The sequence below is a fragment of the Andrographis paniculata genome, unplaced genomic scaffold, assembly GCF_009805555.1.
Source record: "Andrographis paniculata isolate CXL003 unplaced genomic scaffold, ASM980555v1 Contig80END, whole genome shotgun sequence".
Lineage (NCBI taxonomy): Eukaryota > Viridiplantae > Streptophyta > Magnoliopsida > Lamiales > Acanthaceae > Andrographis > Andrographis paniculata.
Window position 1 is genome coordinate 4,316,171 of NW_026137618.1, and position 24,374 is coordinate 4,340,544.

The window sequence follows — 24,374 nt, forward strand, 5'->3', positions numbered from 1 at the left end:
ATAGATATAAAATCAATAGCCCACCTTGAACAAATGTATCCTTCAATTCTTGGTGCAAATTTACTTAGTAAGAATCTTAAATATTTGCAAAACCATCACCGGACCAACATTTATAGGTTCAAATATTCGACGCCTCAGGTCACCTGCCACATATGATTCGCCTAGTGTGACTTTCCCGTCGAGTATGGTTTTCAGAGTATTAAGTTTGACTGCGGGTTTCCATGTCATAAAAAAAAAATAGCAGCGTTGTGAGAAACTAAACTATTAATTTGACTAGCGAAGCGGACTTCATCACAACATCAATTTTTAATATTTATTGCATTATTCTTTTTGTTACGTTATTATTTGCATAATAATTGTATTTAAGTATGATATTTCATAATTTTTGAAATTGTTACAAAAAAAATAAAATAAAACCTTAATAAATAAACCAAAAAAAGCTTGCTAATATCAATGATTATTAATCACGATGAAATTGGCGGCAAATATTAACATTTGCTACAAAGGTATGACTCCTTTAGGCAATATTTTAAAATCAAATATATTATTTTAAGTTAAATATTTGACTTTTCGTAATGAGTATTTAAAAAAAAAAATCAATTTTTTTTGTATTATTTTTAAAAATTGCAAGTAAAAATAGCTTTAGGAGATTAGAGCCGATTATCATGGTCACCAATTGCCACAAAAAATAAAGTGTATTTATTTGTGGATTTGAGTTTTTTGATTTAGATTTTTAAATAGTAAAAAGTTGAATTTGAATAGTTATTTGATACGATCTAAATAGATGTTGATTTGATGTTTGAAATATAAAATAAATTTATAATATAATATAAGAAAAAAGTTAACGTTTGATTGAGTAGTAAAATATATGGTAAAACTCATAATGAACATAGTAATTTTATTTATTTATTTATTTGTTTTCAGTAGTGTTTATTCGATATTTTATCCAATTGATAAATATATAAGGCTAAATTGCACTTATATTCACTTGTGGTTTTACAACATTGCGCGAAATTCTTCGTATTTTAAAACCTGTGTCAATTTCTCTCGTAGTTTCATAAACTCAGCTTCTAATTCCCTTGGTCGTACTTATTTAACTATGTTTGACATACACGCGCTCAAACTGCGAATGAATTTCATAATACTAATTTCTCAACTCGTATAAATATATTCATTTTTTTATATTTATTTAACCTAAAAAAAAACATTAAAAAGAACTTTAAAAATCAGATAAAAATAAGTATTTTTTAAGTATATTTACTGTTTTCTAAGGTTAAATATACTAATAATGAGTATTATTTGTAATTTCAAGGATTTATAAATGAAGATTTTAAAATTTATTCACATTTTAAGCACGTGTATGTCAAACACTGTTATATAAGAATGGTCGAGGAAGTTAGACGCAGAGTTTATAACATCACGAAAGAATTTGACACAATTTTAAAAGTATAGGAGGTTTTGAGCAATTTTGTAAAAGCATGAGTGAATTTTATGTCATTTAACCAATATATAATACTCCCCCTTCCCATTGAAAGGTTACAATTTTTTATTTCCGTTCGTTTCAAAATAAGGTTACAATTTCTTAATTTAGTAATTGTACTTACCCACCTAATATAATAAATGTCATTCTAACTTACACTATATTACACAAAATGTCATTACTTTTATATTACATAATACTAATTGGGGTATTTTCGTCTTTTTCACTATAATCTATTGTCATTCAAATCTATACTCACTTTTATTTTTGGGTTGTCATCGAAAAATATTCTTGTTTTTTTTTTTAAGTAAAAAATCATTACACTTTTGTATTTTTTTTTACTATAAAAAAAAATAACAATTATTACTCACTTTTATTAGAATTCGTATTAATATCCTGTCAAATGAGCACATATTTGCACGACGGAGAGAGAGTATAATATTAATATTTATCTACGTGCAAAAAATAAAACGGGTGAGAGAGTATATAAATAAAATCAACTGTATGTATAGCTAACAAGCTATATGGTTACAATTGAAGACAAAATTAAATTTTATATATTCATAACTGCTACTGAACTAGCATTTATTTTGGCTAAACCCAATCACCCTATTCACCAAATCGTACGTGACACGTGTCCCCTGCTGCTGAACATTCCCGATGATCGCCGTCGGCCCCGTCGTCTCCGCCACCGCAAAGCAGAACCGCCCGCCGTGATCCACCGGAACCAAATAATTCCTCGCCGGCAACGACAGCTTCTGCCCGTTCGAGAACTCAAACCCAAACGTCGGCACGTCCGCCGTCTTCATCCTCGAAAAATCATAACACGTGTCGAACAAAGCAACTCCGGCCGCCGGCGGCAGGTGCGCCGCCATGCTCCGGAAGGCGTCTCTGATCACGGCGTAGGTCTCCGGGTGGAACCGAGTCACCGACGTGCCGGAGTCGACGATCACGCCGCCCCACCCGCTCTCCTCGATTTCGAACATCGATTTCGGAATCGCCACCGGCCGGCCGCCGATTAGGATTCCGGCGAGGCCGATGTAAAAGTAGCTGAGTATAGGGTGTCGGACCATCGGCGCCACCACCGAGTCCGGCGGCGCGGCGGAGTTGAAGTCGAGAGTCGACACCGATTGGGAATCGCGGTTTACCAGACAGTACGAAAACGACGTCGCTTTGATCTGCGCCGTCACCGACAACGGCCCGTTGTCGACGGCGATCAGCCCCGCCGAGCTCGAGAACAGTCCTTCGTTGTCGTTGCCGCAGCCGAACGTCAGATTGGCGACGGTGCCGGTGGCTCCGAAGGTGAAAGTGTCCGCCGATAAATGTCCGACGGTGGCGGAGCCGTCGCCGTAGTGTATTTGGTAGAGGCAATTTCCGGCGACGCTGCAGCGGGTGATTCCGGCGGCGCTGCAAGTCGGGGATCGGCAAGGGATGACCCGGTAGGTGGTGGATCGGGTCGGGTTGAAAATCGGGTCGGTTTGCGGGTAGCAATTGATGCAGGGCTTGCACTGAATCCAGCTGATGTCGCTGCCGGTGTCGAGGATGAGGTAATATTCCGCCGCCGGCCGGCCGATTCCGACTCTGGCGAAATACTCGCCGCTGCCGAAACTGACGCCGGAGATGAGCGGCGATCGGAGCTGCTGCTCAGGCTGCCGCCGGCACTGCAAATTTCTGTAATAACTTGCAGAATGGGAACGGGAATGGCGGTTCCGGCGGTGGCGGGGCTGATCGCCGGCGAGACCGCCGGAGAAGCGGGAGCGGACGTGGGATTCGTCGCGGGCGAGGCGGGCGAGGGAGAGGGCGGTGTAGTTGCCGCCGTGGGAGTCGGCGAACGGGAGAGAGTAGCGAGGGTGGATAGTGAAGCTGAAGGACGGAGGCGCGTCGCCGGCGGCGGAGTGGTTTCCGGCGAGGGAGCTGAGCTGTTCGGCGTAGGGTTGAGATGATTTTGCGGAGAAAACCTCTCGCGTCATCTTTAGAGAAGAAGATATGTCGAGAATTTGGAAGCCATGATTAGTATGATCTTGTGAGGAGGCAGAAGCTGTGATGAAGATCAGGAAAGAAAGGAGAAGGAGGGTTTGGGGGATTTGGGAATCCGCCATTGTTGATTGGGTGTTGTTTCTGAGAAACCCTAATTGGGGGAATGAATAACCACGATCCTCCACTGTTGTTATATATATATATATAATTAAAAATTATTATTTTTTATTAATTAATTAATTAAAATATGTCTTTGATTCCTTAATTATGATTCTTGCAATTTGCAAAAAGTTTCTTGGTCGATGAGATCGTGAGAGAGGAAAATGTTTTGGGTTGGGTTGGGTTGGTAGTACATAAAAATAGATAAATATTAATTTCTTTTATCTACTAACTTATGTGCATTTGAGCTAAATACTCAATCCGTCGGTTATATTTACATTTTGCGTCATTGTACTTAATATTAAAAATATTTTTATATTTGTATAAATTTTTATACAAATATCTTTCTATTAGTATTATAAAATACTCATTTTTGCAATTTTTTTTAATTAGTACTGTATTTGAGATAATAATTTATATTCAAATATCAACGTTAAAAAAACAAATGAAACCTTTAGAGTTTGACGGAGATAGTATAATAGGGTTTATTTCTTTTGACACCAAACTCAAGTTTTTACTATTTAAACTCTGCGTTTCTCGAAAAAAATACATTTTTTTTCTCAAAAAACATCACATCATACATTATTTTAATATCAAATCAAAATCAAACTTTTTTCAAATCCATCAAAAGAAACATATACTATATTAATTGATTTTAAAATAAATTAGTATTATTTCAAGAAATATAAGAGTGAATATTGTTGTATTAATAGAGTGAAAAATTAAATATTTGATAAATGAATATTATATTATATTATATCCGTCCGGTTACGAAGTAAACATTTAGAGTGTGTTTGTTTGTGGATTTTAATTTTTGAGTTTGGATTTTTTTAATAGTAAAAAGTTGAATTTGATGTGATATAAACAGAGGTTGATGTGATAATTTGAATGTAAAATAAATTTGTAGTATAATATAAAAAAAGAAAAGTAACTATTTGATGTAATATTTTTAGAAGAAAAAAAAAAGAATTTAAATAGTAAAAACTTATAATAAAATCCACAAAAGAACACAACCATATTTTTTGGTGCGAAATTTAAGAAATAATAATATTTTAATTGGAGTTAGTAATTAAAAATAATATAATGATATTTTTGCTCTTATTTTTTAGGTGTAAAAGTAATGATATGACGTAAAATAAAGATATTTGTAAAAGAAGTTAGATCTTTAATGAAATAATTACTTTGTAATTGGACAACCTAAAATAGAAATATATATACTTTCTAACTAGACTGATAGAGTATAAATAAAAGAATGTATAAAAATACTCCATCCGTTCGCCTTTAGGAGTCTCATTTACTTTTTGTGTCATTATACTTAACATTAAAAATGTCTTTATATTTGTATAATTTTTTGCATAAATGTCATTATAATAGTATTATAAGACACTAATAAGAGTATTTTTTTCATTTTTTCTTAATTTATACTATATTTTCATTTAATAACTAATATTCAAATATCAATACGTAAAAAGTAAATAAGAGTATTAAAGCCGTATAATTTTAATTTTTATGTCATATACTGCTTTATTTAAGACAATATATATTAACAATTCATATTTTATAAAGCATATTGTATAAACATATTTTATATGTGTTACATGGATATTTGTTATTTGCTATTAATTTATGTATTGTATTTTGTTAAATTATAAAATTCAACTTAGGGTGTGTTTGTTTGAGGGTTTGGATTTTGAGTTGGAATTTGAATAGTAAAAATTTTGAATTTGAATAGTTATATGATGTGATATAAATAGAATTTGATGTGATGTTTTGAATGTAAAATTGATTTTTAGTATAATATAAAAAATAAAAAATAGGTATTTGATTTGATATTTTTGGAGGAAAAAAATAGAATGAATAGTAGAAGTCGACCAAAATCATTCGAACAAAGACACCCAAATATTGAAGATTGTAATGTAGTTTGGTTCATAGGTTGTCCTAAGTATAGTGTAATAAATTAGGATTTGTTTAATTGTGTTAAGAGGACGGCTATATGAAGTAGGGTTTAAGGCCGGTAAAACTCCATTAATTAACTAAGATTGTATTTAAATACTTGCTCTGTCTGTCTCATATTTATATATTCATTTGTTTTTACACGAAATTTTAGAAATATTAATATTATATTAAAATAAAGTAGAAATAAAAGTAAAAAAATTTAATCAACCCTATTAGTATTGTATGATATAAAGGTAATGATATTTGTGTAATATATTGTAAATTGGAAGGGTATTTGTAATGTTAGGTAGATGGTACAATTACTAAAAAAAAATGAATACTTTGTTATGAGATTGATTAAAATAAAAAAAAAAAAATTGTTAAGGGACGGAAGGAGTATATTTTAAAATTTTGAGAGCTCTAAAATAATCAAAATTATACTTCCTCTGTTTATTTTCTAATGTCTTATTTGATATTTATACGCATTTTTAGACAACTAGATTTTTTTGTTATAAAATGACAAATTTGTCCTTAAGTTTGTGTATAAAAAAGAAAAAAATAAATAAAGTAAGAATAAAAAAGTAAATTTTGTGTATTAAAATAAAAATAAAACAATAATTGTTGGACATTCTAAATAAGAAAATAAATAATTAATTTTTGGACAGAGTGAGTAGTATATATAAAACAGATATAAATATATATTGAATATGGTTATTTAATAAAAAATTAGGTTTGTTTTGCGGTGTTTTTTTTTTTTTTTTAAATAATAATTTCTTCTTCTTATTTTATTATTCATATCATATTATATATATATATTTTCTATTTAATATAGTACATAGAATTATTTATTTTTTATTTAAAATAACAAGTCAAGTGTCTATTTATATCATATCAATAATTTAAATTTTTTATTATTCTAAAATGCTAAAAACACACAAAAATACAACCAAATTAAACATATTTGAATTTTTGATGAAAAGTTTTAAATTATAAAATAGATATTTAAATGAATTAAAAGTGATAAATGATTTGTTGAAACTCAACCAAGGCCATAGTTTAGCAAGTCTCATTGACAATTTATTGTTATTTTGTTGTAATTAAAAAAGTATAATTGTATTTTTACATAAGACACAAATAATGACGTCGAACTAATTATGAAATTACTTTTCACTAAATCTTAAAAATACTAACAATACCACTTATAAATTAGACAGTTACGGGTGTCAATCTCCAATTTAGCTACGAAATCTCAAATCAATACGTGCGTAATAATCAATTTAAGATTTCTAAACTTATAAATTAGAAGAATTAAAAATACTCAGTATCGATGAACACTAAATTAAAACAAAATCAAGTCTCACAAATTCAATCCCAAACATAAATTCACACCTACGCTAGAAAGGAAATTACTCGAAACTCATAGGAATTGAAAACACAAAACAAATAAAGAAGTTCATCATGCCTTCAATTTCGAAATCGACAAAAAGAAGAACAATACGAAGATAGAAGAAGAACGCCCTGAAAAAATTGTCTGCAATCCTCTTCCAAGTTCTCCTCTCCTCCGTCGTGTTTTTCCTTCTTTCCCTTCAAATAATATGGTGTCGTGGTAGAGAACGTGATAGTCCCATTCTCTTCTCCTCTTCAATTGAAAAAATCGTGTCTTTTCAGCTCCATCCCAAAATCCCCGTTAAATAGATCCCCTTTGCACTTCAATCCTTACATACTCTTTATATTGTTAATTTACTTCGGAGGGCCTTTTTGTAAATTTCACATTTCTCATATTGGTTGCGACATCAAAACTCCTCAAACCCCAACCAAACCCAAACACAAAAGAAACAATAAAATCCAAACTCATTCCAAAATTCAAATAAAAATCAAACTCAAACCCAATTTTTCCCCGAACTCCCCTAACTAAAAATACCTTAGTCATTCTCTCTCTCAATTATACAAACACACTCACGGTCTGCACATATTCAAACACACGTGTGTGTATATATATATATATATATATTAATATAATACTATTTCTGTACCATTTAATATGATGTATTTTGTTTGAGTACGAAAATTTAGATAGTATAGACTAGTTATTTAATTATTTTATGTAATAAAAGTATATTATAGATTGATTAATTTTTTTTAAAAAAATATGTGTTTAAATATTTTTAATATTATATTTCAATAAAATATACTACTTTTGTCTGACTTTGAGGATCTCATTTATTTTTTGAGTGTTGATATTTGAATATTAACTATCATATCAAAATACAGTACAAGTTAAAAAAAAATTGAAAAAATATTTCCATTAGTATCTTATAATACTAATAGAAGAATATTTGTACAAAAAATTATATAAATATAAGGATATTTTTAATGTTAAGTACAATGACACAAAAGTAAATGTGACCTTAGAGGCTGACAGATGGAGTATAGAATATGAATATCATTTTTTTTTAGAGAATAAAATTTTATATAATACAAATAAATAAAAAAAATATATTTATTTGTTTATTTATATTTACCATAAATTAATTTTATAAAAAAAATTGAAGTTTTAAAAATAGATAAAAATATTTGTTAATTGAGGAGAAAGATAAAATAAATAGATATTAAATAGATTTTGAATGAGTCGTAATAGGTTATATGTTTAATTGAATTAATTTATATTTATTAATTGTGTTTAAGATTGATAAACTTGTTAAAGATAAAAATGAGTCACTCTTTTATAAGACAGATAAAATAAAAAAATAAATCATCTGTGACAGGACAAAAATAGTTTATATCTATACTTTGGGTTTGTTCACATAAATATTTTTTATTATTACGATTATTTTATTAAAAATATACAATATATACATAACATATGCCTCCTTTGTCCTTCATAATTGAGTTAGATTTTTTTTTTAATTATTTTTATTGTTCATTAAATTTATTTACATTTTATTTAAATAAAATATTTTATCCACTCACAATTTTATTAACACTATTTTAACAAATACTTCATCAGCTATTAATTTTTTTTACCTACGTGACTATTTTTTTTATTAAATATTTAATAAATTTATCATAATAACTCAATTTTATTTTATTTTTTATCTACTTCACTCTTATATTACAATAAAGTAAATAAATAATATATTTTTATTATATAAATGTACATATATATTAATTATAATAATTTTAAAAAATATCCGGTTCGGGTCCGGGTCCGGGTTGGGGCGGATTTTTAGTAAAATCCGTAACCTGCCCTGAACCGGGCCGAATTTAAAATTTTAAATCCACAACCTGCCCAGAAACATATTATTTATACCCGAACTCGCCCCATTAAAAACGAGTCCGGGGCTAATCCGCCCCATATGACATCCCTAATCATATATATTATTGTAATTATTATGTATATATATTACATCTAATTTCTATTTATATTCATTATTATTATATTATATGTCTTAGTATATATTATTGTAATATATCACATAACATTTTAATATTATCTATATATGTATAATACTTTTGTATTTTATTAAAAAAATATTCTGTATAATAGATATATAATTTGAGTATTGTTTCAATAGAAAACTAATTTACAATCAATAATTTTGATATAAATATATACTACATTCCTCCACAAAAATAGAATTAGTAAAAAATAAAATGTGAAATTATGAAAAATTTATTAAAAGATAGATAAAAAAAGACAATTGGATTAAAAAAAAATGATAAATTAATTATTATTTGTTAAATTAAAAATACTAAAATCTTAGATTAATAAAATTATGTATGATAAATGAATAATATATCAATTTAATGTTAAAAAAAAAAAAAGCAACAATGTCATAACCCTCAAAATTTTCCATTTTTGTTTGTTTGGACCAAATATTACAAATTTAATCATATTAAATATCGAAGATTGCATTTTTATTATTGGAAAATGATATTATGTTAATATTTATTGAAAAATTAATACAATTGTCATAATATATGATCAAAATATATTGAGGATCCATGGTTATTATTCATAGGTCACATTAAATATGATTATCAAACTACATATTCAGCTGATTTTGTTTAGAAAATAATAGTAAATTATATTAATTAGAAAACCTACAATTTCATATATATATATGTGTATGTATACATTCATCGAATGTGTGTTTGTTCTCAATAATTTTATCAAGAACAAAGTGAGATTTGTGATTGAAAATGGGAGGAAATGCGAGTATATCTTTTCTTGTTTTGATAGTGATCTTTCAAGTGTGTAACGCCGAGGTGTATAAAGTCGGGGATGCCGCCGGTTGGACGACTATCTGTTCACCCGACTACAAAGCTTGGGCGGCCTCGAAAAAATTTAAAGTTGGCGACTCTCTGTGTAAGTAAAAAATTTCATCATTTTTGTTTATAAAAAGTGGTTTAATTGGCGTGGAATTAAATTTATTATCATAAGATCATGAATTCAAAACCCCAAACACATCTCTTGCAGAAAAAATTCGTCGTTTTATTTACATGAATTCTATATTTAGAAGAAAACGATGGTTGATTTTGAAGATATTTGATATTTTTAGTTGAATTTTTATATCATAGTAACCGTTTTAAACTATTGATTTATATACGAGGACAAGTTTGGTAAAGTTGAAAATTAAATTCAAGTATAAATTAGTGAATTGCATATAGCACAAGTGAAATACAACTACAAAATTGTTCAATGCAATTTTTTTTATATATATTTTAAATAATTACTCAAAAATCCCTAAATTCCTAAACTATAAAAGAAAATAGTGCGGATTTTTCAAATTACATGTAATTATAATCAAGTCTATATTTCGAACCAAGATCTGGTCTTATGACTTATATACTAAAGTTTATTATTTTTTCTATGTGCATACAAGTGTTTCAATACAACAAACAATTTCACAATGTTAATCAAGTGACGCCTAAGAACTACGACGCTTGCAATGCATCGGGGGCTAGTCAAACATGGGTTAGCGGCAATGACACACTGGCCATTACCAAGCCCGGGAAATATTACTTCATATGTGGTACGCCCGGACACTGCCAAAAGGGTCAAAAGGTCGCAATAACGGTGGCCTAAACATCGAGAATAGTCCTTTTTATCTTGCTTTGATATTTCTGAGTACTTGATGATGGATCATCATCGATGTAAAAATAAATCTATATTGAAGCTTATGATCAAATGCATTTTGACATCAATAATCGTATTAGAAATGCAGATATTCTCCCAGCATCATAATACAATTTCCAAAAAATAATAATAAAAAGCACACCTTGTAAGTGTAATTATGTGAAATTTCATTTTCGTTTTATTATTCAACTTTTTTCTTTTTCCTCCAAAACATCAGATCAAATATTTATTTTTTTATTTATTATATTACACATAAATTAAATTTTATATTCAAAATATCACATCAATACATATTTATATTACATCAAACAACTATTTCAATTCAAAATTTTATTATACAAAAGTCAAAAATTCAAAATACTCATTATAAAAAGTTAAAAAAGTCATTACAAAAAAAAAAATCAAATATTCAAAGCTAAAATAATACTTCTCTCCGTCCCATTAACAATCTATGCATTTTTCTATTTTGGTCCGTCTCGTAACAAAGTATCAATTTCTATTTTTAGTAACTATACTATCTACTTACATTACAAATATCTTTTCAATTTACAATATATTATACAAATGCCATTTATGTCATATAATTTAGTATTTTTACTTTTATTTCTATTATATTCCAATATAATACTAATATTTCTAAAACTCCATGCAAACAAACAGATAGATATGGGACATATGGTGTGTATTTTATATTTTTAAGTCATTCTCAATACCACACGCCAAAAACTTTTTCATCAGAAAAAGCTGAGTGAACGGAGCCTATTACAATGTTTGCTTTCATTTTTACCATCATTCTCCGTTATTTCCTCTTATAACATATTTAAAAATAATAAAAATAAATATTTTTGATAATATTTTCACAAAATCTCAATAATAATAACAAAACTCAACTCAAAAATAAAAAAAATAAATAAAAATAAAAAACATTACTAAAAGAACACAATATTGTGAATGGTATAACAATTTACTCAAAATATTAACATAATTATTTCAGTCATAAGACACATAACAAATCGATAGGCTACAACACAAAGTGTTAATTCAAAGTTCAAATGATTCAAGCAAAAAAAAAAAAACATTAAATTAAATTAAATTAAAATTGAACTTCTCATGTTTCATAAGTTCACCGCAAATATCGAGTGGCAAAACATTAAACTATCAAAACTCGATGCCGACAACAATAGAGACAAGATTATGATTTTCTTTTTTAGACACAAGTATTGGTATTAATTCTAATTTCTTCATAGATCATGTTGAAATTCAAATAGAAAAAATTTGAATAGTTCTTACTGGTTACAATACCGGGAGGGACTTCGCGCTGTTTACGAAAGTTGCGCTTTTGTTGAAGCCATCTTGCACAAGAATTCGAACAGCTTCCAATCCATTTTGAAACATGAAGTCCAACTAAAAAGTAGAATGAAAAATCGTTATAATAATTACATATTCGCATTACTAAGCTAGTTTAATTCTTTCCATACCTCGTCGCGCTCGTCTCTGGTAAAAGTGCGTAGCACAAAGCTTGCAGGATCCATTTTCCCCGGAGGCCTTCCAATGCCTAACAATATCGGATCGATGATTCATAATGTATTGTGAGATGATAAGAATAGTGATCTAATCATGTGTGTTACCTATCCTTAAGCGAGGAAAATCCCGACTGCCTTTCAAGTGGTTTATGATGCTCTTCATCCTGCGAACACACTCAATTTAGAGCACTATCAGCACATTGCTATAGGAAACACACATTTTTTCCTTTTACTTTATTTTATTTTTTAAACTAATCTAGAATATTTTACAAAAATTAAATAGCCTGCTTGTACATCTTTGATTGATCTTGAATTAGATCGTACAATATCTCATAAATTCAAGAGGAATGTTGCCTTCTATAACATTGTATCATGCAACATGTAACGATTTTTTGAACACCACATATTCACCAAGTAAACTTGTAAACATACACAAACACACACACAAGTAATAAAAAAGTAAAGGCAAAATTGCCCAAGACTCCCCGTAAATCCCCTTGTATTTTAAAAGTTGCATGACGTCCCTTTATACTTTAAAAAATATTGCATGAAATCCCCCGCCATATAAAAAAAAGTAGATGGAAAATCATCTTCTCATTATACAAAAAAAGTAAAAAAAGGTACTTTTTTAAAATATAAGGAGGTCCCATACAATTTTTAAAGTACAGGGAATTTACGCTCGAAACTACAGGGGAGTCTTGGGCAACTTTTCCAAATGTAAATGCATATCAACTCAAATGGGCATTTTATCAACAATTTCTATTTAACGAGACAACTTTATTGCATATCTACATAATTAGTTCCTTAACCCCGACAGTACCCCTGAATGTGCATGTTGGAAAAAAAAAATCTCTAAAATCCGTAGCTAATTTACAATAAGATGCTTTAAAAGAGATCAACACAAGAAACTGAGTTAGAAAAACAGTACATACCCATTATGTCCGCCATGTCCACCTTTAGGTAAAAGTCGCAACTTGGCAAAAGGCAAATCCATGTCATCAAACATCTAAAAATGTGGCAATCTTTTAGCCATCTTCATACCTTTAACGGAGTTATATAATAGTTGCAAATTATTGAAGATATCTTACCACCAGAACTTGCTCCAATGGAATTTTGTAATATGAAACGATAGCACCAACCTGGTAAAGTGATTAAATAGCTCAGCAACCCATCGTATAAATATATGTAAACAAATCCCACGTTTAGATGAGCCCACTTACAGACTCACCACTAGCATTCATATATGTCTGTGGTTTAGCCAGCATAACAGGGATATCATTGATGAAACCTAACCACAGTTAAATAATATAAATAGAATCAGAGAACTGTAATGTTACACAATAAATACAAATTACAATATGTTATCGTAATGGACACTATGTCAAGTGAAGTATAAATCAAGATACAAGTCTGACGAACACCAATTGAAACTATATTAAGAGATTTCGTACACCAACTAACTTAACCTCATTTTATGCAACCAAACCAAATATATAGTATAGTTTCAAACTCCGATTAAATGTTTGCACAAAGAATCAACTTAACTAATAAAATGATTGCATTAAGCAATAAATGTGCAAACCAAATAATGAATTACTCAATTACACTATTTTTGCCCACCAACATGTTCCAAGGAAAATGAAACATGACTATTCCTACTCTAACATCTAATTGGCATTTGAGTTATAAAGCTAAAGCTACAGAATTAATAGCACAAAGTAAAATTTTCGATCTGCTGAAGCTTTATTTAGTTAGCCGATACCAAATGGAACATGACTCAATCATATTATATCATGATGTTCAGATTTACAAGATTATAGAATAAAAAGAGAAAAATTACTGACACATAAATTAACTGATTCAACCATTTGTTCTACATCCACATAAGAAAATTACTGATACCAAAATTAAATGATTATAGGATGAATCAGTAACTAGTAACCATGGAAGTGAATGTGAAATAGAAGTAAGTGTTCCGCAACTAACATCGAAACATCTGTTCTCAGTTAATGAATGCCACAATATCAATTCATAGCCATAGTTCTCAGCATTGAGTCCATTATCATTCTATCACATGCTGTGTTTAGCACAAAAACTGATTATCTACAAAATTATACTACAGGGAAACAACTTCAAAGCTAAAATTACAATTTACAGCCAAATAAGATATATATATATATATGTATATATTAATCAGGAACCCTAAAAAGGTAGAACAGAACAATCGCATACAAACCTTTTCCAAACGAAGATTTGAAGGAGACGCTACTCATAGCTATCCCTTCCGCGTCCGCTATGAAATCTAGCAACTCAAACCCTACCTGCAAACAACTTCAATCAAAATTCAAAACCACTCCAAACAATTTCGACGCATAAATACAACACACGATGCGCGAACCAACATTGTGGCGAGTGCTCGCGTAGCGTTTCCCAGGGTTCCCGAGGCCGACGAGGAGCCAGGGTTTCCGCTTTTCTTCAGCCACAGTGGAAATCGAAGCCATCGGCTTCAACCTTGACAATGTAAACACCGAATTATTGATGGAATTCCAGCGGCGCCCGTAGGAGACAGAGGAGAAGGAATCCGGTAAACGACGGCTCCGCCCAATCACCGCCGCCGCCGCCGCCGATAGGGCGTACATTATTTCACTCCGATTTGGTGAGACGGCTTACGCCACACGGATAACTACTTGCAGAAGAGAAAAAATTAATTAAATTAAATTAATAAATATAAAAAGAAAAATAATTAAATAAAAAAATCGCCGTTGCGGGGATCGAACCCGGGTCGTCCGCGTGACAGGCGGAAATACTCACCACTATACTACAACGACTGTTGTTATTATTGTATTGAGTGTTAGAAATATAACTAGTATAACAATTAAAATTTGTGTTCTCATTTAAATTTTTTACTCTATAATATTTTTTAATTCCAATTATTATTTTAATTTTAATTTTAATTTATATTATAAAATAATTATTTTTATTAATATATATTTAATTATTTACTAATTATACTTATTCTAAATTTTCAATAGTCCGATAGGTAGAACGTATAAAGTAATAAATAACGTAATGTAATTATTATTGTTGATGTTGTTGATAAATAAAATATACTCTCTCCGTCCCCAATCTATCTATCCATTTTGTTTATGTATGGGATTTTAGGAATATTAGTATTATATTAGGATAAAGTAGAAATAGAGGTAAAAAGACTAAATTAACCCTATTACTATTATATGATATAAAGGTAATGACATTTGTGTAATATATTGTAAATTAGAAGGGTATTTGTAATGTTAGGTAGATAGTACAATTACTAAAAATAAAACATATACACGGACCAAAATAAAAAAATAGATAAATTGTTAAGGGACGGATGAAGTATTATTTTTTCTTAAAAAATATTACATCCAAATAACTGTTTAAAATAAAAATCAAAACAAAAAAACAGAGACAAAAATCAAACATAAAGTAAACAAACTCTTGTATATCTAGATCAACATCTCATGTATAAGCATTTGCTATACTTTATAAATACAATAAAGTGATTGACAACATATGTCTTTTTATAAAAAAAGCATATCTCCTACTCCCTCCGTCCGCCTCTGAGGATGACATTGACCTTTATTTAACATTAAAAATATCTTTATATTTTGTATAATTTTTTTTTAATAATGTTCTTCTATTAATATTATAAAACACTACTGAAATTATTTTTGCGATTTTTTCTTAATTTGTATTATATTTTGATATACTCCATCCGTCCCAATTAGAGCTGTCAAAATGAATTGAGCTCGTCGGGTTGGCCCGCCCCGCCTTACTTTTAAGGAGGGTTGGGTTGTGATTTTTCAAGCTGGTTAAAATGCGAACCTAAATGGGCTAACCCGCGTGGGCTGCGAGTTGAGGGTGGGTTAGCTCGCGGGCCAATTAAATATAATAATTAGTACTCACATGTGTAACTAAAAAAATTTTTTTACCATTTTTTACTGTCACGTTAAAAAATATAATAAAATTAATTAAATATTAATATCACAATATATTTTAATTTTATATAAATTATAAATATATCATTTAAAAAGTATCAAAATCATCTTGTACACTTTATTCGTTTTTCTTCTGTTATCCATGTCACTGTTGTTTGTTTCGATTTTTTATCATTTGTTTTGTTCGTCTTCCATTTTATAATTTCATAATTTTACAAATTCATAAAATTAATTATAATTTATTTTTAAAATGGAGTATTTCTTATTATTAATTTTTTAAATATACTAACTAATAATATTTAGAATTGAAAATTTTTATATTTATTATTTATTTTAAAATTTTTATTTTTAATTATTTTTAAATATTAATTACGAAAATATTTATAATATTAATATCATTTTAATATTTTTAAAAAGCCCGTGGACTAGCCTGCTTAGCTCGCCACCCGCCAGTGGGTTGGGTTGGGCTGATGAAATTTTGATCTGCCTCGCCGTGGGTTGGCCCGCAAACAACCCGCTTATTTGCGGGTTAGGGTAGGTTGTGGGCCAATCCGCCCCACTAACCCGTCTTGACAAGTCTAGTTCCAATACAATAGTCTTGTTTACTATTTTTGTCCGTTCCAAAATAATAGTCTTATTTCTATAAATAATCGTATCACCATAAAACTACTCCTATTTTTTTTTTTTTTTATTACATAATTGTCACTATTTTTTACACTAATAAACTCCAAGAGTAAAAACAAAAGTCTTTTATCTACATTTTTCACCAACAAGGAGTAATAATTAATATTCAAAAATTAATATGCAAAAAGTAAATGAGACTCTAAGCCGTAAGCCAGAGGAAGTAGTATTTGAATTCAACATATACAATTGAAGATAACTACAATAGAAATCAGTATGAAGCTAATAAAATGTCCTCGTACACACAAATATCTGTGACTAAATAATTCTCTATTTGATAACCACGTCATAACTGTAGAACAAGAAATCGACATACCAAGCTTGCAGGAAAATAACGGAATTTCTTGTACAAATGTCCTTCTATTAATATTATAAACGGGATTTCTTGTTCATATAAAATTTTCACCATATGAATGCTGGTAAACATCATCTACCGAACATATACTAATTTAAGAATTACTGATAACTATAAAACCTGGATCGTTTTGGCGCTGTTTACATAGGTTGCACTTTTGTTGAAACCATCTTTCACAAGAATTCGAACGGCCTCCAATCCATTTTGGAATGTGAAGTCCAACTGGAAAATGAGAAATGGTAACTACGAAATATTGATCAAGATTTTAATAGATAAATGAATTATTCTCATACCTCTTCTCGTTCTTCTCTGTTAAAGCGCCTCAAAACAAAGCTTGTAGGAAAAAGTATTCCCGGAGGTCTTCCGATGCCTAGCAAAAGATTAGGATTGGTTTGGAAACACTTTAGATTTTGGAATGGTGGTAGAATACAGATTTGATCATGGGAAATACCTATACGTAAGCGAGGGAAATCCCGGGAACCTTTCAAGTGGTTTATAATGCTCCTCATCCTAAAAGAGGTGTAGATTCAGATGTGTATAGGAAAACTACAAGTTGTGACATGTCAATAGTGAAAACACATGACAATTCAAGAAAATAGAAGATCTTTGATGAAATAGTTCTCAAATTTAACTAATAAACTAAGAAAGGAGAGGTAAAGGAACAAAAACTTTTCAAGCTTCCCTTGGTAAGATTTTCAAGTATTCATGAAAAACAATTCATCGTTGTGACTTGTGACCTTTTAACCAGAAGTATGAAGCTCAACAAATATTCTACTTCCTGAAAAGTGTCAACTTGTTCGAAAAAACTTATATAGAACATGTTTTTATGCTTCTCTAAGGCTAATAAGTGGTGATACATAATATAGACAATTAAGCCCCTTGAATGTTTGGTGAAAGGCCTGAAGAGATTTCAAGACATTTAGGTTGCTTAGTAATATAAACGCACACAGTCATAGTAACTAAAATAAATCTAATAACACAAAAATTCACACGCAGTTTCTTTTAAAAGAACACAAAATTCAACTTCTTTTAAAATAAGTTAAGCCCCGTTCGGTTGGCGAGATTTGTCTTAAAGGTATTTCAATAAACTCCATTAAATTCATTAGTTTTGTTTGGCAACACCGCGCACTTTCAAATCTTGAAAAGTTGGTTGTTGATTTAAAATCTAGTCCTTTAATATTCAAATACTCTTTACACTGCCATTTCAAGTACTTCCTACAGCCAATGATAAATTTTAATTATGAAGTATTTTAAATGTGAAATAATTCAAATCAATTCATTTAGAATTAACTCTCAATCCAAATCTATCAAACCAAATAAGGCCTCAATAAATTTATTAAAATTTCTATCAAACAAAATGGATCCTTTTTAATATATAGGTGTGTGTGTGTGCGGGCATGCATGCATGCTCCAGAAAGGAAACTCGCTGTAATTCTCCAAATATCCAACTTGTTCAAAGCAGTCTAAACATCCCAACAAACCGAACTAGTAGACGGAAATAGTACATACCCATTATGCCCTCCATGTCCACCTTTAGGTAAAAGTCGCAACTTCGCGAAAGGCAGGTCCATGTTATCATAAATCTGAAAATAAGAGCAAATGAAGAAATAGATAATTACAAGTCTGAAATAAGAAAAAAAAATTAGTTATTATTGTAGTGTCCAAAAAGTGATTCACGTCATCATACATATGCAAATACGGGAGTGTTTGTACAGATTTTTGAAGGCATTTACCACAAGAACCTGCTCCAATGGAATCTTATAATGCGACACAATAGCACCAACCTGTCAACACGAGTGAATAGCGTTGTCATTGATTAGTTAATTACGTAGTCAGTAAAAGATTTGCAGTTTAGTTTGTCGATGCAGCAACTTACAGACTCACCACCAGCATTCATGAATGTCTGTGGTTCAGCGAGCATGACTGGAATATCATTAATGAAGCCTAATCACATAATCGGAAGAGAAAAAGAATGGGAGAGTGTAAAACAACCAACAAATGTAATATTTTTATACCTTAAAATTACACAACCAATATTTCCTAATAAGAAAAATTTTGCGGGAGTTGACGAAACTTCAAAATCACATTTCAGTAGCTTGCGAAACACAGGTGTACGACACATAAAACATACTTGTGGAGTAAAATTTGCAGCCACCATTCATCAGAGGTGCTCACAGTGTTTTTGACACAAAACAGAGGCTAACCAAAGGACGCAATATTAAATCATTGAAATAACCTTTTAATCTGAAACTCGAAAAATTTGTTGAAACTTATTGAATGATAAACAATGTATTCCATGTTATTTCCACAAATATGTAGCTAAATTATCTGTACATAAAGTTTCCGGAAAGATCTTGCTTTTATTTTTTCACAATTTTTTCCTATCCAATCTCTCATTTTCTGTACATGGATTTCACATCGAACATGAATTTTAACTTCAAAATCATCAAAACATAAACAAAAACAAAGACAAAAACACAATTACAAAAGAACTCGATACTATATAAAATAATCACACTATTATCTACAATGTAATTCTTTTGATATTCTCTTCTGAAGGAAAAAAACAAAACATGCTAATCATTCACAGAATACATTGAAAAGCTTGACCAATCAGAGAAAAGACAAATCAATATTGAAGTATACTAGACAACCTTCTCCAAATGAAGATTTGTAGCAGACACTTCTCATAGCTATCCCTTCCTTTTCAGCTATGAAATCCAACAACTCAAACCCTACCTGTGAGGCATCGAAGAACAAGCACAAAAACCTCAATAAATTTAATTACTCGACAAATCCACACATTAGATCAATATAAAGCGGAGCGATGCGCGATCTTACATTGTGGCGAGTGCCGCTGAAAAGTATCCCGGGGTTCCCAAGGCCAACAAGGAGCCATGGCTTCCGGTTTTCTTCAGCCTCAGCGGAAATTGAAGCCATCGCCCTATGCTGCGGGAGTGTAAAAGCTGAATTCTTGTAGGATTTCAACCAGCGCCTGGACGAAACGGAGAGAAACAAATCAGGGAAGAGACGGAGACGGGTACCGCCGATCGCCGGCGCTGAGGAAGAAGAACGAGGAAACAACACGGCGGCGGATATACCGTACATTTATCATCTCCGATTCGTATACCGACGCCACCCATAGGAACTAGACTTGTCCAACCGGTTCGGACCGAGCGGTTCGAACCGCCGGTTTCCGGTATCTAACCGGCTGTTCCGGTTGTTACAGTTCGGTTCCAATATTCTCTAACCCGTCAATCGTCCGGTTTTCCGTTCGATTTGGCAGTTTATAAAAAATAGTCTTACCAGTCAAGAGGAGAAAATTGAAATATAGAATAAAGAAATAGAAATAATGAGGAGAAAACCAAAAAGGGAGAAATTAATGTACGGAGTTGGAAGTAAAATTATTAGGGCAAAATTTTATAATGGGGTATGTTTTATAAAGAAAAATAATGGGAAAAAATAAAAAATAGTCCAATTGAAATAAAAAAAACAATTAAATTTAGTCCCAAGATTATGTTATAAATAATTTTAATTATTTTTAATTCTATGTTAAAAAAAATTAACGAAAAAACGTGTATATATATATATAAAATGTTAATAAATACATGGTCGTGTATATATAATCAGAATGGTCTCACCATACACACGACCGTATTTAATAAAGAACACGACGATGTGGCTGTGTTTGCCATGTATCGTACTGGAATCCGATGTTGGTGACAAAGGAAATGTTCATTATGTACTTCGGACGGCTGCTGTTCTCCTCGTAGGCGGCGCGGAGGTGGCCACTGAGGGTGTCGAGGCTGCCCCAGGCTTGCTTCACCGTCGAACCTCCCACGCTATCGCCGGCTCTTGCAGCTCCGCCGCTTTCTACCCCTCCCCTCTCGGTGAACATCGCCACCGTCCCCGATCGACTTCCACTTCCTCCTGAGCTTTGCCATCGATGTTAACCTTGGAGGAAACCCTAAGAACCGCTTCTCCTCGCCGTATTGGTCAGATACCTTGACTCCGGCCGCCGTCAAATCCCTCCGCACCAACATGAAAGTCGTTGCTAGTCTTTATGGTTGGAACCTCGCCGGAAAAATTCTCTCCTGATACAACTCCGCCGCGGTCCACCCCTGGATCACCGACGCTTTCTTTTCCCTTAAATCGCTTTTCCGAAGATACCACTTGACGGCATTGACATCGATTGCAAAAGATTCCTCCTGAACAACAACAATGCCACCGCCGGCGCCGCCGCCTTCGTGTACTGCGTCGGGGAGCTCATAACAATGCTGAAGAAGCAGAGCGTAATCATGGTGACGGCTATCGCGCCGTTCTACTCGACGATGACGAGGATATAATAGACTACGTAAATTAAAAATTTTACACAGACAAGGTGAGGCGGGCGGTGGAGTATTTGGAGGCATTCTGAAACCGGATGGTGGAGTTTGGCGGCGACGGGAAAGGTAAGCTTCTGGCAGGCTACGAGGTGAATGGAAGAGAGATACAAGGCGCTGAGGATGTTAGAGGACACTGAGTTTGTTATTAACGGGGCAATGATATTCCTCGCAGACGCTTCCATGTCCGGGTGGTTTTAGCGGAGTTTATTGAAAAAATATATATAAATCAAAACAGAATATATATATATATATATGTATATATCACGGCCGTATTTTATTGTGGACGACCGTGTTTTCTCCATGTCAGTTACTATATTATCCCATTAGGTCCACGACAATAATTTCTGTTAAAAATTTAATAGTGAGACCAAAATTTATTAGAATTATTTATAATATAATTAAAATTAATAATTTTTTTTTTATATTAAGACCAAAATTCATACATTTTAATTATATTTGAACTAATATTAATTTTTTCTATAAATAATATTTATAATTTAAATTATTATAATATAAAAAAAAAAAAAAAGAGTCTTCCACTAAGTAATTTCCACTTAACTCCCTACTATTATTATTATTATTATTTATTAACTTCCCATTTTAAATTAAAAATTCTTTTTAACTTTTATTATTATTAGAATTACTTAAATACTCTTACTATCTAAAAAGGCTTATATGCCCTTAATATACAAAATTCAAACAAACATAAAAAATAACAAAATTTCTCACCATTTGGACGCTTAGCAAATCCGCTCTATGTAGCTGTTCTGGTTTAGGTTTCCGTTGACTACTTATGGCTTTTCTCTCATCAACAACTCTCTATATTCAAAATCCTAAATTATTGGTAAATTTTTATACTATTTATTTATTGTTTATAAATGACTTATAGGGTTATTGTGTTTTAATAGTTTGTTGATTTTTTTTACCATAATATAGAAATATCAGGTGAAAAAAGTATATCTAGTATTCGTCTTGCTTGTAAGAATGACGTAAGTTATATATAACGTCAATAGAGTCAAATGCTAAATTGGTAGATATTTTTTTGAAATTAAAATGGAAATGAAAATACATTAATTTAACGAAACTTCAATATATGGCTCAAGTACAAAAGCTATTTGTCACTTTGGATTACGCCGAAGATGTTGCAAATATGATACGATGCATCTAGTTTGAAATTGATGATAGTTGATATGATAGTATTATCAAACAACGAGGCAATCCGTAGTTCAAATCCTTACCGGTATTGTTTATCCATCCATATATATTATATCTAGTTTATTAATATTTATAAATTTTACTAACTCACTCTTTTTCGAGCTGAGACATTGACATAAAATCCAAAAATTAAATAACAATTGTCAAATCGAAATCATTGAATTCCTTTTCTCGCTCTCTAACAGGAAACAACCAAAATTTTGAGGATGCCAATGATTTTCATATGACATTAAAAAATTATACTATTTCCACTCTCCGTTCTTTCAAGTATATAAAAAAAATATGACGACAAGAAGATCATTGTTATATGAAACAAAGAGAGTTGTGAATGGCGTATATATGATGCTTATCACGTAACAGAGGGGCTATTTTGCACCCGTAAGTCCAACATACAACATACATGCAGTGAAGATAATCTTCAAGATCGAGGCCATCTACGTGCCGACTCTCCATGGTAGCCAAGATCGTGAAAGAAAAGCTAAGGATAACTTCGTCGTATACGCCAACTAATATAGTAAAGGACATACAAGCTGACTACGGAGTTAAAATTAGTTGCAAGAATTCATGGTTAGCAAAAATCATTGTGGCTCAAAGTATACATGGTGTAGAAGGTCATAGCTTTGATAAATTACAATGTTATTGTAATACTGTAAAACAAACAAATCCAGGAAGCATCAGAGACTATGAGACAAAGCCAGTTTGTAATAAATTTCACCGCCTCTTCATTTGTTTCTATGAATGCCTAGTTGGATATGTCCGTGGATATAGACCGATTATTTTTTTTATGGAACGCACTCGAAGACAAAATATAAAGGTTGTAATCTAAGTGCAATTACAGTTGATCCTAATGATGACTTATTTACAATTGTCTTTACTAGTAAGTTGTTGCACACTTAATATTTTATCTAATTGTATATGTGTTCTATATTTATTCAACATTCTTGTGTATCAATAAGGTAGTTGTTGATGCTGAAAATGATAAGAATTGAGATTGCTTTTGCGAAAAGTTGTAGATGTTGTTGAATATAATATCCTAAGAGAGTAGAATGAACTTACTTTCTTCTCCGACCGTCATCCTAGGCTCGTTAAGGCTATTTCAGGCCTTCTATTATTATTTTTTTTTTTATAGTCATCATGCTTTATATCTAAAACATTTGGTGGATAACTTAAAAAAACAGGTACGTTCATTTCTTAGAAATTTTTATGTTCAATGTTAAGTTTGTTAATATGGTTTTTATTTGCACCAAATCACCCGTAAATATCCATAATATAATAAAAAGGCAAGAAAATCGGTTTTTAAAAAGTTGTGTATGCTTCTACAGGGTTAGAGTACGAGCATAATATTTAAAAAATAGTCGAGGAAATTTCCCCTAGCGAGGAAATTCATTGTCTAATCTCAACCACAGTGTTGGGCTAATGTTTTGTTCCATGGAAATTGCTGGAGTATAATTAACAGCAACATCGTTGAAGTCTTGGAACAATTTGGTGAAATCAGCATGCTCGATGCCTTTGGTTGGAATTGTTGACCTTATTCATCAACAAAT

At 31.1% G+C, this 24,374-nt stretch overlaps 4 protein-coding genes and 1 pseudogene across 5 annotated transcripts; 2 read left to right on the forward strand and 3 right to left on the reverse strand.

Moving 5' to 3' along the window:
• Nucleotides 1-2,036: 2,036 nt before the first annotated feature.
• Nucleotides 2,037-3,609, reverse strand: LOC127240991 (protein ASPARTIC PROTEASE IN GUARD CELL 1-like). Its single transcript, XM_051259866.1, has one exon. The coding sequence runs from the start codon at nucleotides 3,577-3,579 to the stop codon at nucleotides 2,059-2,061; it is 1,521 nt and encodes a 506-aa protein (XP_051115823.1). The 5' UTR covers nucleotides 3,580-3,609; the 3' UTR covers nucleotides 2,037-2,058.
• Nucleotides 3,610-9,754: 6,145 nt separating this feature from the next.
• Nucleotides 9,755-10,640, forward strand: LOC127240992 (mavicyanin-like). The gene is made up of 2 exons (XM_051259868.1): nucleotides 9,755-9,920; nucleotides 10,477-10,640. The coding sequence occupies exons 1-2, from the start codon at nucleotides 9,755-9,757 to the stop codon at nucleotides 10,638-10,640; spliced, it is 330 nt and encodes a 109-aa protein (XP_051115825.1).
• Nucleotides 10,641-11,826: 1,186 nt separating this feature from the next.
• LOC127241012 (peptidyl-tRNA hydrolase, mitochondrial-like) lies at nucleotides 11,827-14,915 on the reverse strand. Its single transcript, XM_051259887.1, has 8 exons — nucleotides 14,617-14,915; nucleotides 14,451-14,535; nucleotides 13,435-13,502; nucleotides 13,303-13,353; nucleotides 13,147-13,220; nucleotides 12,320-12,378; nucleotides 12,170-12,246; nucleotides 11,827-12,095 (listed from the first exon to the last, which is right to left on the reverse strand). The coding sequence occupies exons 1-8, from the start codon at nucleotides 14,851-14,853 to the stop codon at nucleotides 11,985-11,987; spliced, it is 762 nt and encodes a 253-aa protein (XP_051115844.1). The 5' UTR covers nucleotides 14,854-14,915; the 3' UTR covers nucleotides 11,827-11,984.
• A 2,112-nt stretch (nucleotides 14,916-17,027) lies between these two features.
• On the reverse strand, nucleotides 17,028-20,668 carry LOC127241011 (peptidyl-tRNA hydrolase, mitochondrial-like). Of its 2 annotated transcripts, none has more exons than XM_051259886.1 (8): nucleotides 20,072-20,668; nucleotides 19,885-19,969; nucleotides 19,107-19,153; nucleotides 18,964-19,014; nucleotides 18,740-18,813; nucleotides 17,682-17,740; nucleotides 17,524-17,600; nucleotides 17,028-17,452 (listed from the first exon to the last, which is right to left on the reverse strand). In XM_051259886.1, exons 1-8 carry the CDS (start codon nucleotides 20,336-20,338, stop codon nucleotides 17,342-17,344), a joined length of 771 nt encoding a protein of 256 aa, XP_051115843.1. In that variant the 5' UTR covers nucleotides 20,339-20,668; the 3' UTR covers nucleotides 17,028-17,341. The 2 variants fall into 2 exon arrangements, with proteins under 2 accessions (XP_051115843.1, XP_051115842.1); XM_051259885.1 differs by having other exon boundaries at nucleotides 19,107-19,174.
• A 462-nt stretch (nucleotides 20,669-21,130) lies between these two features.
• LOC127240993 (chitinase 1-like) lies at nucleotides 21,131-21,813 on the forward strand (annotated as a pseudogene).
• Nucleotides 21,814-24,374: the final 2,561 nt, after the last annotated feature.

Bases quoted from the DNA above. Each gene is read 5' to 3' on its own strand.
- LOC127240991 (XM_051259866.1), bottom strand. From the start codon at position 3,579: ATGGCGGATTCCCAAATCCCCCAAACCCTCCTTCTCCTTTCTTTCCTG.
- LOC127240992 (XM_051259868.1), top strand. From the start codon at position 9,755: ATGGGAGGAAATGCGAGTATATCTTTTCTTGTTTTGATAGTGATCTTT. The intron at 9,921-10,476 runs GTAAGTAAAAAA...ATGTTAATCAAG, and splicing joins TAAAGTTGGCGACTCTCTGT to TGACGCCTAAGAACTACGAC.
- LOC127241012 (XM_051259887.1), bottom strand. From the start codon at position 14,853: ATGTACGCCCTATCGGCGGCGGCGGCGGCGGTGATTGGGCGGAGCCGT. The intron at 12,379-13,146 runs GTATGTACTGTT...GTGTGTTCGCAG, and splicing joins GGACATGGCGGACATAATGG to GATGAAGAGCATCATAAACC. The intron at 12,247-12,319 runs GTAACACACATG...CGATATTGTTAG, and splicing joins TTTTCCTCGCTTAAGGATAG to GCATTGGAAGGCCTCCGGGG.
- LOC127241011 (XM_051259885.1), bottom strand. From the start codon at position 20,338: ATGTACGGTATATCCGCCGCCGTGTTGTTTCCTCGTTCTTCTTCCTCA. The intron at 19,970-20,071 runs GTAAGATCGCGC...GATGCCTCACAG, and splicing joins TCAGCGGCACTCGCCACAAT to GTAGGGTTTGAGTTGTTGGA. The intron at 17,453-17,523 runs GTATGAGAATAA...CTCATTTTCCAG, and splicing joins ACAGAGAAGAACGAGAAGAG to TTGGACTTCACATTCCAAAA.